The sequence below is a fragment of the Salmo salar genome, chromosome ssa15, assembly GCF_905237065.1.
Source record: "Salmo salar chromosome ssa15, Ssal_v3.1, whole genome shotgun sequence".
Taxonomy (NCBI): domain Eukaryota; kingdom Metazoa; phylum Chordata; class Actinopteri; order Salmoniformes; family Salmonidae; genus Salmo; species Salmo salar.
This window is the reverse complement of record NC_059456.1, coordinates 20673085-20691533: the sequence shown is the minus strand read 5'-3', so window position 1 is coordinate 20691533 and position 18449 is coordinate 20673085. Positions and strand designations below refer to the sequence as shown.

The 18449-nt window shown below is 45.9% G+C and overlaps 1 protein-coding gene across 8 annotated transcripts in view; it reads left to right on the top strand.

Moving 5' to 3' along the window:
• The window catches only part of LOC106571044 (kinesin-like protein KIF13B), a 58529-nt gene that overhangs the window by 7305 nt on the left and 32775 nt on the right, over window positions 1-18449 (top strand). For all 8 annotated transcript variants that reach the window (XM_014143691.2, XM_045695544.1, XM_045695543.1 and 5 more), the window contains exons 5-20: window positions 1195-1207; window positions 1323-1383; window positions 3581-3673; window positions 4092-4272; window positions 4592-4679; window positions 4874-5008; window positions 5855-5967; window positions 6096-6207; window positions 7862-8074; window positions 14507-14617; window positions 14829-14963; window positions 15150-15280; window positions 16705-16791; window positions 16953-17140; window positions 17309-17561; window positions 17888-18050. In XM_014143691.2, coding sequence (XP_013999166.2) covers window positions 1195-1207; window positions 1323-1383; window positions 3581-3673; window positions 4092-4272; window positions 4592-4679; window positions 4874-5008; window positions 5855-5967; window positions 6096-6207; window positions 7862-8074; window positions 14507-14617; window positions 14829-14963; window positions 15150-15280; window positions 16705-16791; window positions 16953-17140; window positions 17309-17561; window positions 17888-18050 — 2077 coding nt within the window. The remainder of the gene's footprint in view (window positions 1-1194; window positions 1208-1322; window positions 1384-3580; window positions 3674-4091; window positions 4273-4591; window positions 4680-4873; window positions 5009-5854; window positions 5968-6095; window positions 6208-7861; window positions 8075-14506; window positions 14618-14828; window positions 14964-15149; window positions 15281-16704; window positions 16792-16952; window positions 17141-17308; window positions 17562-17887; window positions 18051-18449) is intronic.

Below are 18449 nucleotides of genomic sequence, written 5' to 3'. Positions count from 1 at the left end.
ACTCCACCAATCAGGCCTTTATGGTAGAGTGGCCAGACAGAAGCCACTCCTCAGTAAAAGACACATGACAGCCTGCTTGGTGTTTGCCAAAGGGCACCTAAAGACTCTCGGACCATGAGAAACAAGATTCTCTGGTCTGAAGAAACCAAGGTTGAAATGTTTGGCTTGAATGCCAAGCGACATGTCTGGAGGAAACCTGGCACCATCCCTACGGTGAAGCATGGTGGTGGCAGCGTCATACAGTGGGGATGTTTATCAGCGGCTGGGACTGGGAGACTAGTCAGGATAGAGGGAAAGATGAACGGAGCAAAGTACAGCGTGATCCTTGATGAAAACCTGCTCCAGAGCACTCGGGACCTCGGACTAGGGCAAAGGTTTACCTTCCAACAGGACAACGACCCTAACAGCCAAGACAACGCAGGAGTGGCTTTGGGACAAGTCTCTGAATGTCCTTGAGTGGCCCAGCCAGGGGCCTCAAACTCCTCTTTCTCTTCTGGTTTTGAGCCAAAAGTTATTTTGTTTCTAGCCATTTTGAGCCTGTAATCGAACCCACAAATGCCGATGCTCCAGATACTCAACTAGTCTAAAGAAGGCCAGTTTTATAAATCTTTAATCAGAACAGGTGTCAGCTACAATAGCCATTTACAACATTAGCAATGTCTACACTGTATTTCTGATAAATTTGATGTTATTTGAATGTACAAAAAAATGTGCTTTTCTTTCAAAAACAAGGACATTTGTAAGTGACCCCCCCCCCCCACACACACAACTTTTGAATGGTAGTCTGTACAGATGGATAAGGTGTCATTACCTTGGACATAAAATAAATTGAACCATATTGAAGTTGTTGTTTTAATATAGGAGAGGAGGAATGTCCGTCTGTGTTTGAAGGGCACGCGGCCTAGCCTAGCCTAATCGTTCCAAGGCCTTTAGTGAGTGAAGGTCACCGCATTCTCACGTCTCAGAGCCATGGCATGAAGATTAGTTGCATTTACAGCTTTAAGCCTGTGATGATTTAACAAAACAAAAAAAATGTTTTGTCACATTCGGACTTAGTTAGTAAATATGTTATTAACAGCTTAATGTTTTACCCTATACCTGAATGCTATTCTACACTGGTGTTATTAGTTAGCCCACTTTGTTTTGAGGTAAGCTGTTTTAACTGTGGCTTTCTATTTCTCCTATGTTGTCCAGGAATCAGCCTAAGGTGAGCCCTTAACCAGGACAGTATTCTGAGGTTACAAAATCACTATTTAATCACTACTAAGGTTTTGTGTGTGTGTGTGTGTGTGTTCCTCAACTGGCTGTCATTTCCCCCTCAGGTCTTTGCTTATGACCACTGTTTCTGGTCCATGGATGAGGCCGACACAGACAAGTTTGCAGGTTAGTTACATATCAAAATGTTGAATACATATTTATTTTTTTTTATTCAATAACAAAATAATGCTCTGGGGTGAAGTTTCTCCTGGGTACAGACCTAGGATCAGATTTCCTTTGCCCAGTCTTAACCTTAACCATTGCTAAATGGACCCAGGAACTGCATCTAGGGGCAATTTCACACTACACCCAGGATAACAGGACAAATGTCTTTATGAAATGTAGCTAAATTTGTCTAAATCAATCCTTATACAATAACGAAGTGGTTGTATAAACAAATAATTGGTGAAGTCCCAGTGTAAGGAGGCCTAATGCCTTAGATGACATGGAGTGAGTTTAGAATACCACAATTAAAATCGGCGAACTGTTAGCAACAAGCTAACCAAGCTAACAACAAACTCACTAGCTAGCGTAGCTCACGTTGAACAATTCCAGTTGAAACTGGTCTGAGAGAGGTCTGAGTTCACAATTTACATTTATTGACTTCCAAACCATGTACAGAAACCTTTACTAGCCCTAATGACGCTGTTTGTTTATACATCTCCCGTTGACATGACAACTGGGTCAGCGTTCCGAACCTTACAATCGATCACATGACAAACGCATTCGTTTTGATTGGCTGTTGCTTTCAACTAGTTGCACAAAATTGAAAAGATTCAATTGGATTTAACCAAGTAGCAGATGAGTTGTTTTATTAGTTGCAGGTGGGGTGTTTCACGAAGCAATCAAGAAGTAACTCTGCTGCAAGCAACTAAAATTGCATGCAAGTTGTTTTGTGTAAACCCCAGCCTTAGAACAGGTTTTGTACTACATTTACATTTAAGTCATTTAGCAGACGCTCTTATCCAGAGCGACTTACAAATTGGTGCATTCACCTTATGATATCAAGTGGAACAACCACTTTACAATAGTGCATCTAAATCTTTTAAGGGGGGGGGGTTAGAAGGATTACTTTATCCTATCCTAGGTATTCCTTAAAGAGGTGGGGTTTCAGGTGTCTCCGGAAGGTGGTGATTGACTCCGCTGTCCTGGCGTCGTGAGGGAGCTTGTTCCACCATTGGGGTGCCAGAGCAGCGAACAGTTTTGACTGGGCTGAGCGGGAACTGTGCTTCCTCAGAGGTAGGGGGGCCAGCAGGCCAGAGGTGGATGAACGCAGTGCCCTTGTTTGGGTGTAGGGCCTGATCAGAGCCTGAAGGTATGGAGGTGCCGTTCCCTTCACAGCTCCGTAGGCAATCACCATGGTCTTGTAGCGGATGCGAGCTTCGACTGGAAGCCAGTGGAGAGAGCGGAGGAGCGGGGTGACGTGAGAGAACTTGGGAAGGTTGAACACCAGACGGGCTGCGGCGTTCTGGATGAGTTGTAGGGGTTTAATGGCACAGGCAGGGAGCCCAGCCAACAGCGAGTTGCAGTAATCTAGACGGGAGATGACAAGTGCCTGGATTAGGACCTGCGCCGCTTCCTGTGTGAGGCAGGGTCGTACTCTGCGAATGTTGTAGAGCATGAACCTACAGGATCGGGTCACCGCCTTGATGTTAGTGGAGAACGACAGGGTGTTGTCCAGGATCACGCCAAGGTTCTTAGCACTCTGGGAGGAGGACACAAGGGAGTTGTCAACCGTGATGGCGAGATCATGGAACGGGCAGTCCTTCCCCGGGAGGAAGAGCAGCTCCGTCTTGCCGAGGTTCAGCTTGAGGTGGTGATCCGTCATCCACACTGATATACACACTGTACTAGTAGCACTGTGTTTCCTGGTCCCAGAGCGCTGCGTGGAGGGACTGGAAGCACTGTGTTTCCTGGTCCCAGAGCGCTGCGTGGAGGGACCAGGAAGCACTGTGTTTCCTGGTCCCAGAGCGCTGCGTGGAGGGACTGGAAGCACTGTGTTTCCTGGTCCCAGAGCGCTGCGTGGAGGGACCAGGAAGCACTGTGTTTCCTGGTCCCAGAGCGCTGCGTGGAGGGACTGGAAGCACTGTGTTTCCTGGTCCCAGAGCGCTGCGTGGAGGGACTGGAAGCACTGTGTTTCCTGGTCCCAGAGCGCTGCGTGGAGGGAAAAACAGGCTCTGTCTTTAACTGAACTAGTACACCTGTAGAAAGGAACAGACCTGGAGAACCAGCCTCTTGTCTTCAGGGAAGAGAAATCTCTGCCTTGGAGAAAGATCCACATATTCTAATGCAACTCAGTTGGAATGTAATGTGTGTCTCTCAGGTCAAGATGTCGTGTTCCAGTGCCTTGGAGAAAGTCTTCTGGACAATGCCTTCTTGGGCTATAACGCCTGTATCTTCGCTTATGGACAGACAGGTTGGTACCAGTCAATTAATCAATTGTATTTTATAAATCCCTTTTTACATCAGCAGTTAGCCAGTCTAAAACCCCAAAGAACAAGCGATGCAGAAACATAGTGGCTAGGAAAAACTCCCTAGAAATGCGGGAACCTAGAAAGGCAGGAATTACCATATTAGAGTAGTTACTCAGATATTCAATAACACTCCATGTGACACACTTCAAACTCGGTTCAAGCACTTTTAGTCCAATTTATTCTTTTGCATTTTCTCAAGAAAAAGCTTTTGGCCTGTGACTTAATTGGCAGTGCCTCACCTCTCTAGCTTTGATTGGCTGAGCCCTCCTGATCCAGTGATTTATTTTTTATTTTTTTTTTTTTCATTGGCTAAACTTCACTGATCCTCGGAATTTGATTTGTCTGTGTGCCCCCCACCAGGCTCTGGGAAGTCGTACACCATGATGGGTTCGTCAGAGCAGCCAGGTCTGATCCCGCGGCTGTGCAGCTCTCTGTTTGACCGAACCCTACTGGAACAGAGGGAGGGAGAGAGCTTCACTGTCGAGGTCTCCTTTATGGAGATCTACAACGAGAAGGTTCGGGATCTACTGGATCCCAAAGGGTGAGGAGAACAGGAACTCAGTTTTTGTGATGATTTTGATTTTTTTGATTTTATCCACATCAAGTTTTTAAAATGTTTTAATCCACAGTAAAAGACAGATAAACATGAGTAAAAGAGAGCCGTCCCTTTGCTACATCCTGGGTTAACACACTGAACACTAACATTCATATCGCTGCTTAAAGATGGTCTCTCTCACACATGATGAAAACATTTATTCCAAGTGATCAAGGGTAGAAAAGTTTTTTTTTTATTTTTTTTATTTTTTTTGTCGTCCCCCCAAAAGGATCGTCTGTAATGATAACAACCTGTCTGTTCTCAGAAGTCGTCAGGCCCTGCGAGTGAGAGAACACAAGGTGTTCGGGCCTTACGTTGATGGTCTGTCCCGTCTGGCTGTAGCCTGCTATAAGGTGCTCCTATATAGTTGTTTTAAGTCTTATATCATTTTGTTTACCTCTGTTGGCCCAGGTTGGTCACATTGGAATAACATTTATTTTTCAAGAGAGGACTGGTGTTGCTACTATATCTAAATGCTTACATTAGAGAGACCAGCCAATACAATCTCTCTTTCTCTCTCTTTCTCTCTCTTTCCCTCTCTCTGCAGGACATAGAGTGTCTGATGTCAGAAGGTAACAAGTCTCGTACAGTAGCAGCCACCAATATGAACGAGGAGAGCAGCAGGTCCCACGCCGTCTTCAACATCATCCTCACACACACAGTCACGGACCTGGGTTCTGGGGTAGGTCCAACACACACAGTCATGGACCTGGGTTCTGGGGTAGGATCAACACACACAGTCACGGACCTGGGTTCTGGGGTAGGTCCAACACACACAGTCACGGACCTGGGTTCTGGGGTAGGTCCAACACACACTGTCACGGACCATCACTAAATCACTGGACATTCATCTAAAGTAATTTAATTAACAAAAAAATACTTTCAATTTTGCTCCACTGCCTTTATTTTCTGCAGCTGGCTTTGTTGCGAACGTTGTGTTGCCAACAAATGACCTTTTCCATAGAGCTCCATTTAGAGCCATGTGGTGTTTCGTAGAGCTCCATTTAGAGCCATGCGGTGTTTCGTAGCGCTCCATTTAGAGCCATGCGGTGTTTCGTAGAGCTCCATTTAGAGCCATGCGGTGTTTCGTAGCGCTCCATTTAGAGCCATGCGGTGTTTCGTAGAGCTCCATTTAGAGCCATGCGGTGTTTCGTAGCGCTCCATTTAGAGCCATGCGGTGTTTCGTAGCGCTCCATTTAGAGCCATGCGGTGTTTCGTAGCGCTCCATTTAGAGCCATGCGGTGTTTCGTAGCGCTCCATTTAGAGCCATGCGGTGTTTCGTAGAGCTCCATTTAGAGCCATGCGGTGTTTCGTAGAGCCATGCGGTGTTTCGTAGAGCTCCATTTAGAGCCATGCGGTGTTTCGTAGCGCTCCATTTAGAGCCATGCGGTGTTTCGTAGCGCTCCATTTAGAGCCATGCGGTGTTTCGTAGCGCTCCATTTAGAGCCATGCGGTGTTTCGTAGCGCTCCATTTAGAGCCATGCGGTGTTTCGTAGAGTTCCATTTAGAGCCATGTGGTGTTTCGTAGACGAGTGGTGAGAAGGTCAGTAAGCTGAGTCTGGTGGATCTGGCCGGCAGTGAGAGAGCTGCTAAGACTGGAGCTACTGGAGAGAGAATGAAGGAAGGAAGCAACATCAACAAGTATGTTCTCTAGATCTCTCTCTCATCTCTCTGTCTTTCTCTCTCTCTCTCTCACCTCTGTCTCAAAATGTAACACACTTTGATGTCTTCATATTTTTCTTAACATTCATTACTGTGGGTGTGGCCAGGTCTCTAAGCACACTGGGCTTGGTGATCTCAGCGCTGGCAGACCAAGGAGCAGGGAAGAACAAGACCAAGTTTGTTCCCTACAGAGACTCAGTTCTGACCTGGCTACTCAAGGTAGGCCTAGCCATAATTCCATTATATGGGTTATTACCGTTTCACATTCTCCAACTGTAACAGTATTGACCTGGTCTCTCCTTCCACACTACATACAGTATCAGTCAAAAGTTTGGACACGCCTGCTCATTCCAGGGTTTTTCTTTATTTTTACTATTTTCTCATTGTAGAATAATAGAAGACGTCAACACTATGGAATAATGTAGTAACCAAAAAAGTGAAGAATCTCAAATATAAAATATATTTTGATTTGTTTAACAAAGTAGCCACCCTTTGCCTTGACAGCTTTGCACACTCTTGGCATTCTCTCAACCTGCTTCATGAGGTAGTCACCTGGAATGCATTTCAATTAACAGGTGTGCCTTGTCAAGTTAATTTGTGGAATTTCTTTCCGTCCTAATGCATTTAAGCCAATCGGTCGTGTTGTGATAAGGTAGGGGGGTATACAGAAGATAGACCAAGTCCATATTATGGCAAGAACATCTCAAATAAGCGAAGAGAAACGACAGTCGCAAAAACCATTAAGCGCTATGATAAAACTGGCTCTCATGAGGACCGCCACAGGAAAGGAAGACCCAGTGTTACCTCTGCTGCAGAGAATAAGTTAATTAGAGTTACCAGCCTCAGAAATTGCAGCCCAAATAAATGTTTCACAGAGTTCAAGTAACAGACACATCTCAACATCAACTGTTCAGAGAAGACTGCGTGAATCAGGCCTTCATGGTTGAATTGCTACAAAGAAACCACTACTAAAGGACACCAATAATAATAAGAGACTTGCTTGGGCCAAGAAACACGAGCAATGGACATTTTAGACCGGTGGAAATCTGTCCTTTGGTCTGATGAGTCCAAATTTGAGATTTTTGTTTCCTACCACCGTGTCTTTGTGAGACGCAGAGTAGGTGAACGGATGATCTCCGCATGTGTGAATCCCACGTGAAGCATGGAGGAGGAGGTGTGATGGTGTGGGGGTGCTTTGCCTGTGACAATGTTGGTGATTTATTTAGAATTCATGGCACACTTAACCAGCATGGCTACCACAGCATTCTGCAGTGATATGCCATCCCATCTGGTTTGTGCTTAGTGGGACTATCATTTGTGTTTCAACAGGACAATGACCCGACACACCTCCAGGCTGTGTAAGGGCTATTTGACCAAGAAGGAGAGTGATGGAGTGCTGCCTCAGATGACCTGGCCTCCACAATCACCCGACCTCAACCCAATTGAGATGGTTTGGGATGAGTTGGACTGCAGAGTTAAAAATCTGCAGTCAACAAGTGCTCAGCATATGTGGGAACTCCTTTAAGACAATTGGAAAAGCATTCCAAGTGACGCTTCTTGAGAGAATGCCAAGAGTGCGCAAAGCTGTCATCAAGGCAAAGGATGGCTACTTTGAAGAATCTAAAATATATTTTAATTTGTTCAACACTTTGTTTTGTTTACTACATGGTTCCATATATGTGTTATTTCATATTTGTGATGTCTTCACTGTTATTCTACAATGTAGAAAATAGTCAAAAAGAAAAATTCTTTAATGAGTAGGTGTGTCCAAACTTTTGACTGATACTGTATGTGGAAAAACTGTTTGTTTTTTAAATGGAGTAACCACATCTTCAGATTTCACATTCCTTGTGTCTTTTTCCTCCCTCTACAGGACAGTCTGGGTGGTAACAGCAGGACAGCCATGGTGGCCACGGTGAGTCCAGCAGCTGATAACTATGACGAGACGTTGTCCACGCTGCGCTATGCTGACCGGGCTAAGAGCATCGTCAACCACGCCGTCGTCAATGAAGACCCCAACGCACGCATCATCAGAGAGCTACGGGAGGAGGTGGAAAAACTACGAGACCAGCTCACTGAGGCTGAGGTACTGAACGGTTAATAATTATATAACAGGCATCCCCAGCTTACTGAGGCGGAGGTACACATCGACTGTGAAACTTTCGTAACTTTACACAATGCTGCCATCTTGAACAGCTCTTACCTTGGTGAGACTAACATGGATTAATGATCAATGAAAACCTTTCAGACTACTGATTAGTAGCTAACGGCTAGACTTAGAACACAGGTTGAATGACTTGTGGCTTGTGGTTGAATGAGAGTAGTCTCGTTTTTACAGCCCCATCCCTCAGCTTAAGTGACTGCTGCTGGGTTGTGTGTCTTCTCTCTGTCAGTCTATAAAAGCCCCCGATCTGAAGGAGAGGAGTGTGTGTGTGTGTGTGTGTGTGTGTGTGTGTGTGTGTGTGTGTGTGTGTGTGTGTTAACAGCAGCTGGTGTGTGTGATGTCTAATGTTAAGGAAGTCTCGAGGTTCTACTCGCCTGAGTTAGAATACCTCATGATAAGCTGTAGACCTTACTATTTACTATGAGTTTTCATCCATTTACTATCACAAACTTATGCTGGCACTAAGACCGCACTCTACGAGCAAACAAGAAAATGCATTAACACCCCCCCTTGCACTAACTCACAAACGCTGCTGTTACTGTTTATTATCTATCCTGTTGCCAAGTTACTTTACCCCAACCTATACAGTGCCTTCGGAAAGTATTCAGACCCCTTGCCTTTCTCCACATTTTGTGACGTTACAGCCTTATCTTAAAATGGATCAAATAAAATCAATTCCTCATCAATCTAAACACAATACCCCATAATGACAAAGAGAAAACGGGGTTTTAGACATTTTTGCAAAAGTATTAAATATAGATAATATAAATACCTTATTTACATAAGTATTCAGCCCCTTTGCAATGAGACTCGAAATTGAGCTCAGGTGCTTCCTGTTTCCATTGATCATCCTTGAGATGTTTCTACAACTTGATTGCAGTCCACCTGTGGTAAGTTCAATTGATTGGACATGATTTGAAAGGCACACACCTGTCTATGTAAGGTCCCACAGTTGACAGTGCATGTCAGAGCAAAAACCAACCCATGAAGTCTAAGGAATTGTCCGCAGAACTCCCAGACAGGTTTGTGTCGGCACAGATCTGGGGAAGGGTAACAAAAAGATGTCTACAGCATTGAAGGTCTCCAAGAACACAGTGAGCCAAACTGAACAATCGGGAGAGAAGATATTGGTCAAGGAAGTGACCAAGAACCCGATGGTCACTCTGACGGAGCTCCAGAGTTCCTCTGTTGAGATGGCAGAACATTCCAGAAGGACAAATGTCTCTGCAGCTGTCCACCAATCAGGCCTTTATGGTAGAGAGGCCCGATTTGGAGTTTTCCAAAGGGCACCTAAAGAACTCTGACCATGAGAAACAAGATTCTCTGGTTTAATGAAACCAAAATTGAACTCTTTGGCCTGAATACCAAGCAACACATCTGAAGGGAACCTGGCCCCATCTCTATGGTGAAGCATGGTGGTGGCATTATCATGCTGTGGGGATGTTTTTCAGTGGCAGTGACTGGGAGACTAGTCAGGGTCGAGGCAAAGCCAGAGCCCGTACTTGAACCCGATCGAACATCTCTGGAGAGACCTGAAAATAGCTCTGCAACAACGCACCCCATCCCAGAGAGAGGATCTGCAGAGAAGAATGGGAGAAACTCCCCAAATACAGATGTGCCAAGCTTGTAGCGTCATACCCAAGAAGATGCGATGCTGTAATCGCTGCAAAGGTGTGTCGTGACGTGACTATTAATCTGCCGGCTTCAACTGTATCTATATATCTTTAGCGTTTAAGCCGGCAGATTACATACACCTTAGCCAAGTACATTTTAAACTCAGTTTTTCACAATTCCTGACATTAAATCCTAGTAAAAGTTCCCTGTCTTAGGTCAGTTAGAATCACCACTTTATTTTAAGAATGTGAAATGTCAGAATAATAGTAGAGAGAGTGATTGATTTGAGCTTTTATTTCTTTCATCACATTCCCAGTGGGTCAGAAGTTTACATACACTCAATTAGTATTTGGTACCTTTAAATTGTTTAACTTGGGTCAAATGTTTCGGGTAGCCTTCCACAAGCTTCCCACAATAAGTTGGCTGAGTTTTGGCCCATTCCTCCTAATAGAGCTGGTGTAACTGAGTCAGGTTTGTAGGCCTCCTTGCTCGCACACGTTTTTTCAGTTCTGCCCACAAATTTGCAATATAGGATTAAGGTCAGGGCTTTGTGATGGCCACTCCAATACCTTGACTTTGTTGTCCTTAAGCCATTTTGCCACAACTTTGGAACTATGCTTGGGGTCATTGTCCATTTGGAAGACCCATTTGCGACCAAGCTTTAACTTCCTGACTGATGTCTTGAGATGTTGCTTCAATATATCCACATAATTTTCCTGCCTCATGATGCCATCGATTTTGTGAAGTGCACCAGTCCCTCCTGCAGCAAAGCACCCCCACAACATGATGCTGCCACCCCCGTGCTTCACGGTTGGGATGGTGTTCTTCAGGTTGCAAGCCTCCCCCTTTTTCCTCCAAATTTAACAATGGTCATTGTGGCCAAACAGTTCTGTTTTTGTTTCATCAGACCAGAGGACATTTCTCCAAAAAAGTACGATATTTTTCCCAATGTGCAGTTGCAAACCGTAGTCTGGCTTTTTTTGGGGGCGGTTTTGGAGCCAGTGCCTTGTTCCTTGCTGAGCGGCCTGTCAGGTTATGTCGATATAGGACTCGTTTTACTGTGGATATAGATACTTTTGTACCTGTTTTTCCTCCAGCACAAGGTCCTTTGCTGCTGTTCTGGGATTGATTTGCACTTTTCGCACCAAAGTACGTTCATCTCGAGGAGACAGAACGTGTCTCCTTCCTGAGCGGTATGACGGCTGCGTGGTCCCATGGTGTTTATACTTGCGTACTATTGTTTGTACAGATGGATGTGGTACCTTCAGGCGTTTGGAAATTTCTCCCAAGGATGAACCAGACTTGTGGAGGTCTACAATTTATTTTCTGAGGTCTTGGCTGATTTAATTTAGATTTTCCCATGATGTCAAGCAAAGAGGCACTGAGTTTGAAGGTAGGCCTTGAAATACATCCACAGGTACACCTCCAATTGACTCAAATGATGTCATTTAGCCTATCAGAAGCTTCTAAAGCCATGACATCATTTTCTGGATTTTTTTTTAAAGACACTAAGTTGACTGTGCATGTGAACTTCTGACCCACTGGAATTGTGATATAGTGAATTATAAGTGAAATAATCTGTCTGTAAACAATTGTTGGGAAAATTACTTGTGTCATGCACAAAGTAGATGTCCTAACCGACTTGCCAAAACTATAGTTTGTTAACAAGAAATTTGAGGAGTTGTTGAAAAACAAGTTTTAATGACTCCAACCTAAGTGTATATAAACTTCCGACTTCAACTGTATCACTTACATGAATAACAGTCAATTATGAATTACCTCATCAATCTCATTCCGAACGTCGCATAATCCTTTGATTCGCAAGAAACCCAAGCCTTTCTGAATATTCAGTACTACACAAACTGATTTAATCATTTATTTACTAACACAGAATACACATAGTCGTTGCCAAAAGTTTTGAGAATGACACAAATATTAATTTTCACAAAGTCTGCTGCCTTAGTTTGTATGATGGCAATTTGCATATACTCCAGAACGTTATGAAGAGTGATCAGATAAATTGCAATTAATTGCAAAGTCCCTCTTTGCCATGCAAATGAACTGAATCCCCCAAAAACATTTTCACTGCATTTCAGCCCTGCCACAAAAGGACCAGCTGACATCATGTCAGTGATTCCCTCGTTAACACAGGTGTGAGGCTGTGTTAACGAGAGATCACGCTGTCATGCTGATTTGAGTTCGAATAACAGACTGGAAGCTTCAAAAGGAGGGTGGTGCTTGGAATCATTGTTCTTCCTCTGTCAATCATGGTTACCTGCAAGGAAACACGTGCCATCATCATTGCTTTGCACATAAAGGGCCTCACAGGCAAGGATCTTGCTGCCAGTAAGATATTAAAGAAATTTTCTATGAATCCCCTTTCCCATTGTTTGGGGCATCCGGAAAAAGCTTGTCCGGAGAAGACAAGGTGAGCGCTACCATCAGTCCTGTGTCATGCCAGCAGTAAAGCATGCTGAGATCATTCATGTGTGGGGTTGCTTCTCAGCCAAGGGAGTGGGTTCACTCACAATTTTGCCTAAGAACACAACCATGAATAAAGAATGGTACCAACACATCCTCTGAGAGCAACTTCTCCCAACCATCCAGGAACAGTTTGGTGACGAACAATGCCTTTTCCAGCATGATGGAGCACCTTGCCATAAGGCAAAAGTGATAACTAAGTGGCTCGGGGAACAAAACATCTATATTTTGGGTCCATGGCCAGGAATCTCCCCAGACCTTAATCCCATTGAGAACTTGTGGGCAATCCTCAAGAGGCGGGTGGACAAACAAAACCCCACAAATTCTGACAAACTCCAAGCATTGCTTATGCAAGAATGGGCTGCCATCAGTCAGGATGTGGCCCAGAAGTTAATTGACAGCATGCCAGGGCGGATTGCAGAGGTCTTGGAAAAGAAGGGTCAACACTGCAAATATTGACTCTTTGCATCAACTTCATGTAATTGTCAATAAAAGCATTTGACACTTATGAAATGCTTGTAAATATACTTCAGAATTCCATAGTAACATCTGACAAAAATATCTACAGACACTGAAGCAGCAAACTTAGTGGAAATTAATATTTGTGTCATTCTTAAAACTTTTGGCCACGACTGTACACACTTACATGAGATAAAAGTCAATAGTGGGCTGACGAGATATGACGGTGTTACACATGGAGATGGAGGGGTAGGTAATGAGAGGGAGTAAGACAACACTTGGATACATTTGGAAGCTACGCTCAGGTAAATATTTATAGTTAGCACCCTAACCACTGGTTATTTGGATTAGAAATGTAATATATATATTTATGAGTAGCTGTCCTTGATCGTAGTTACATCTCTGTTGAACTCGATGACTCCAATGGTGAAGTTGTTGATGTATGTAAGGCTCTGGTTTGTCCACCGGAAGTCACATTGTCCTTTGTAGAGCTTCTCTGGTAGTGGAGTGTTTGTTAGAAGAGACTTCAGATGTACCAACGGTGGTCTGTGGGGATTCTCCTTCCCACCTTGTGTCTTTAGTCAAAGTTCTAGGTCCTCTTTTACATGCATCGCTGCAGACTTTGAAGGTTTCTGGTCTCCTAGGTGAGGTTATCTTCTCTTATAGTGTTGGGGTTGAGAGCTTTGGAGTTTCTCACCATTTCAACGTGTAGACTAACGTCTTTTGGTATCGATGATTGATTGCTTGTTCAGGGTTCAGCTCCTGACTACACGCCAGTAGTAACCCGGCAATGTTTGGGTCTCACCATTTTCAGCCGTGTAGCCACCACTCCACACTGTCTGGTCTTGTAGTTTTAACCATTTGTAACGTTCAGCTCATGCTGTACGTCGGCTGGTCTGTAGAGTTGAATTCTTTAGTGAGTCATTTTAAGCACTCTGGCCAAAGGGGTGTTCTGTCATGCTGATGCTAACTCTGAGGTCACTTGGGCGTGACTGGGCGCAAGTTTATATGAAAAACAACTATCTCATTTAGAAGGCAAAAATCACATGTTTATCTTCACAAAACTATATGTTTAATATATTTCTACCACATTTAGATGTAAACTTGATACATAGGACGCATACACTTTCACAGTTACTTTGTCATACCATCCTTAATGACATCACAAAATAATAAACCACATGACAGGATAATTCTTTAGATCCCCCATGGAACATTAATAACATTCCTGTGTTATGAATATTGTTCCAAAGGTCTTCTGTAGACAAAGGGATTTGTTTCCCAGTACTGCAGGGCAAGAAAGAGTTTCTGCAAACTATTTATTACCGGCTGTTAAGTCATAAACCCCCCCTTCGCTCTGGCTATCTGTCAGCCATGTGCCAAGCTGATCTCATGACAGGTGCTTCAACAAAGTACTCAGTAAAGGGTCTGAATACTTGTGTAAATGTCATATTTCATGTTTTTTATTTTTAATAAATTACTTTCTGAATACTTTCCAAAGAACTATATGTACATATCTACCTCCATTACCTCGTACCCCTGGTCATGGACTCAGTACTGGTACTCTGTGTATATAGACAAGTTATTACCTCGTACCCCTGGTCATGGACTCAGTACTGGTACTCTGTGTATATAGACAAGTTATCATTAGTCATTGTCTATGTTATTTTTCTCTTCTGTTTCTCTCTGCATTGTTGGGAAGGGCCTGTATTAAGCATTTCACTGTTAGTCTACATCTGTTGTTTGACCAAGCATGTGATGAATAAAATGTCTATTTGATTTGTCTCTTCTCCCTGTCAGTCCATGAAGGCTCCAGATCTGAAGGACAGGCTGGAGGAATCGGAGAAGCTGATCCAGGAGATGACTGTTAGCTGGGAGCAGAAACTATGCAAGACCGAGGCAGTCGCTCAGGTAGCTACACGTACATTTCTCTGCTCTGTCCTGCTGTACTGATCGTTTTCTGTGTTTTTATTATGTTTCTTTCCTCACAAGCAGCTAGAATCTCTAAGTATCTCTCTCCTGTCTTTGACTGTCTACGACTGTCTTCTCCTGTCTACGATTGTCTACTGTCTTCAGTTGTCTACTCCTTTTTACTACTGTCCACTGTGTGTGTGTGCTGTAGGAGAGACAGAAACAGTTGGAGTCTCTAGGTATCTCTCTCCAGTCGTCTGGCATCAGAGTGGTAGATGACAAGTGTTTCCTTGTCAACCTCAACGCTGACCCCGCCCTCAACGAACTGCTGGTCTACTACCTAAAGGTACCGTCAGCAACTTAACATCCTATTTACAGATCTTAAAGCTACAATCTGGGATATATATTTTATTTTTTTCATGGTAGTGATTGAGTCCCGTGTGTAGGATCACACGCGTGCGGGCTTGGCTGATGTAATAACGTATTAACCCACCTCTCTATGGTCTGTCCCATGTTTGTGTCCCGTGTGTAGGAGCACACGCGTGTGGGCTCTGCTGACTCTCAGGATATCCAGCTGTGTGGTATGGCCATCCACCCTGAGCACTGTGTCATCAATATCACTGCTGAGACTGGAGTGGTGCTCACACCACACCGCACCGCACGGTAGGGCTGCACACACACACACCGCACCGCACGGTAGGGCTGCACACACACACACCGCACCGCACGGTAGGGCTGCACACACACACACACCGCACCGCACGGTAGGGCTGCACACACACACACCGCACCGCACGGTAGGGCTGCACACACACACACCGCACCGCACAGCCACACACCGCACCGCACGAGGGCGCACACACACACCGCACCGCACGGTAGGGCTGCACACACACACCGCACCGCACGGTAGGGCTGCACACACACCGCACCGCACGGTAGGGGCTGCACACACACACACCGCACCGCACGGTAGGGCTGCACACACACACACCGCACCGCACGGTAGGGCTGCACACACACACACCGCACCGCACGGTAGGGCTGCACACACACACACCGCACCGCACGGTAGGGCTGCACACACACACACACACCGCACCGCACGGTAGGGCTGCACACACACACACACACACACACACACAACACCGCACCGCACGGTAGGGGCTGCACACACACACACACACACACACACACACCGCACCGCACGGTAGGGCTGCACACACACACACACACACCGCACCGCACGGTAGGGCTGCACACACACACACACACACCGCACGGTAGGGCTGCACACACACACACACACACCGCACCGCACGGTAGGGCTGCACACACACACACACACACCGCACCGCACGGTAGGGCTGCACACACGCACACACACACACACACACACACGCACCGCACGGTAGGGCTGCACGCACGCCACACACACACACACACACACACACACGCACCGCACGGTAGGGCTGCACACGCACACACACACACACCGCACCGCACGGTAGGGCTGCACGCACACACACACACCACACCGCACGGTAGGGCTGCACGCACACACACACACACCGCACCGCACGGTAGGGCTGCACGCACACACACACACACACCGCACCGCACGGTAGGGCTGCACGCACCACACACACACACCACACCGCACGGTAGGGCTGCACGACACACACACCGCACCGCATGGTAGGGCTGCACACACACACACACACACACACACCGCACACACACACCGCAACGCACGGTAGGGCTACACACACACACCGCAACACACGGTAGGGCTGCACACACACACACACACACACACACACACACCGCAACACACGGTAGGGCTGCACACACACACACACACCGCAACACACGGTAGGGCTGCACACACACACCGCAACACACGGTAAGGCAGCACACACACACAAACACACACTGCAACGCACGGTAGCGCTAAACATACACACACACACACACGCACACCGCCACGCACGGAACAAAACTGCTAGAACTACACCAACCTGCTATAGTTAATTTCTGTCATATCTACTGTAATTAGTCATGAATGTCTCCGTCTCTGTCTGCAGTACGTGTGTGAATGGCTCTTCAGTCACCAACCCAGTCCAGCTTCACCATGGAGACCGCATCCTGTGGGGAAATAACCACTTCTTCAGGTTGAGTTTACAGATCAGCTGTGTCCCTCTACTAGAGTGACAGCTGTTATGATCTATTGAAGCCATTTATGTCTATGCACAAACACTGTTGTTTTGGTCTAAGCCTCTCTCTCTCTCGCTCTTTCGCTATCGCTCTCTCTCGCTCTTTCGCTCACTCTTAGGATCAACCTGCCCAGACACCTGGCCCATGCGGGGGGTGAGGATGAGGAGGGTGGTGTGATGAAGAGTTGCCTCAGTACTGACCAGTTGGAGGTGGACTTTGATACGGCCAGTGACGTCTCCAGCGAGGTCAGCTTCGGATACGATTTCGCCCAGACAGAGGTCATGATGAAAGGCATGGGCAACAACGGTGACAATTACATTTTACATTGTAGTCATTTTGCAGACACTCTTAGCCAGAGAGACTTCCATTGCATTCATCTAAGGTAGATACAGACATCATGTTCAGAATGAGAAGTTTATATTCAGCTCAGCAGTCTGTTCACAGCAGTCCCTCCCCTTCCTCCCTCCCTCTCAGACCCCATGCAGTCTGTCCTCCAGACGTTGGAGCGACAGCACGAGGAGGAGAAGAGGACGGCTCTGGAGCGCCAGAGACAGATGTACGAGCAGGAGCTGCAGCAGCTGAGGAAGCGGCTCCCTTCTGCAGAGAAACACACCTTGCTGCTGCAGGGCCCTGGGCATGCAGGCCTGGAGCCAGCCGGACCCTCAGCAGCATCGCTCGCATCATCACCCTGCGTCCAGACACGCATGCGCCGCTGGAGTGAGGACAGGTGAGGGGTCAAGAGTTAAACGGCCACGGAATAAGTTACTTTGACACAACTCCCCATACATACTGAATCAGCAGGAATCATCTAGATCATCACATAGTAACTGACAGGTTGGTCCAAATCTCTCCGTGCTGTAGAGAGGCGGTGATGACTCGGAACAGATCCTCAGAGCTAACCTGCTGGTCCTAAAACCATCCCTAACCCTCTGTCTCTCTCTCTGTGCTGTAGAGAGGCCATGATGACTCGTAGACTGAGGGAACAGATCGTCAGAGCTAACCTGCTGGTCCTAAAACCATCCCTAATCCTCTGTCTCTCTCTCCGTGCTGTAGAGAGGCCATGATGACTCGTAGCCTGCGTAGACTGAGGGAACAGATCGTCAGAGCTAACCTGCTGGTGCAGGAGGCTGGCTTCATAGCTGAGGAACTCAACAAGAGGACGGACTACCTGGTCACACTGCAAATACCTGCTGCTAACCTCAATGCCAACAGAAAGGTAGGGTGGTGTGTGTGTAAGAGGGGGAAAGTTCTGTGTTTGTGTGTTTGACTGACTGCACAGTAACTACCATGAAAACACTATCAGCTTTACACTACACAGTCAGACAAATACTGACAAAAGTGCTGTGTTTCTCTACACTGCTTTCATGTGAGGTGTTGCAGTGGGTTGTGTCTCTATCTATCTATCTATCTCTCTTCTCTCTCTCTCTCTCTCTCTCTCATATATTCATTCATTTTCTTCCCCTCATGCTTTAAACTGTGGAATACCGCAGGGCAGCTGCCTTGGGCCACTTCTTTTTACTTAGAGATATCTATCTAATCAACAACATTATGCCTTATCTGAAACTCAAGCTACTATATTTGCAGATTATACTACAATTTATATATCAAGACAATC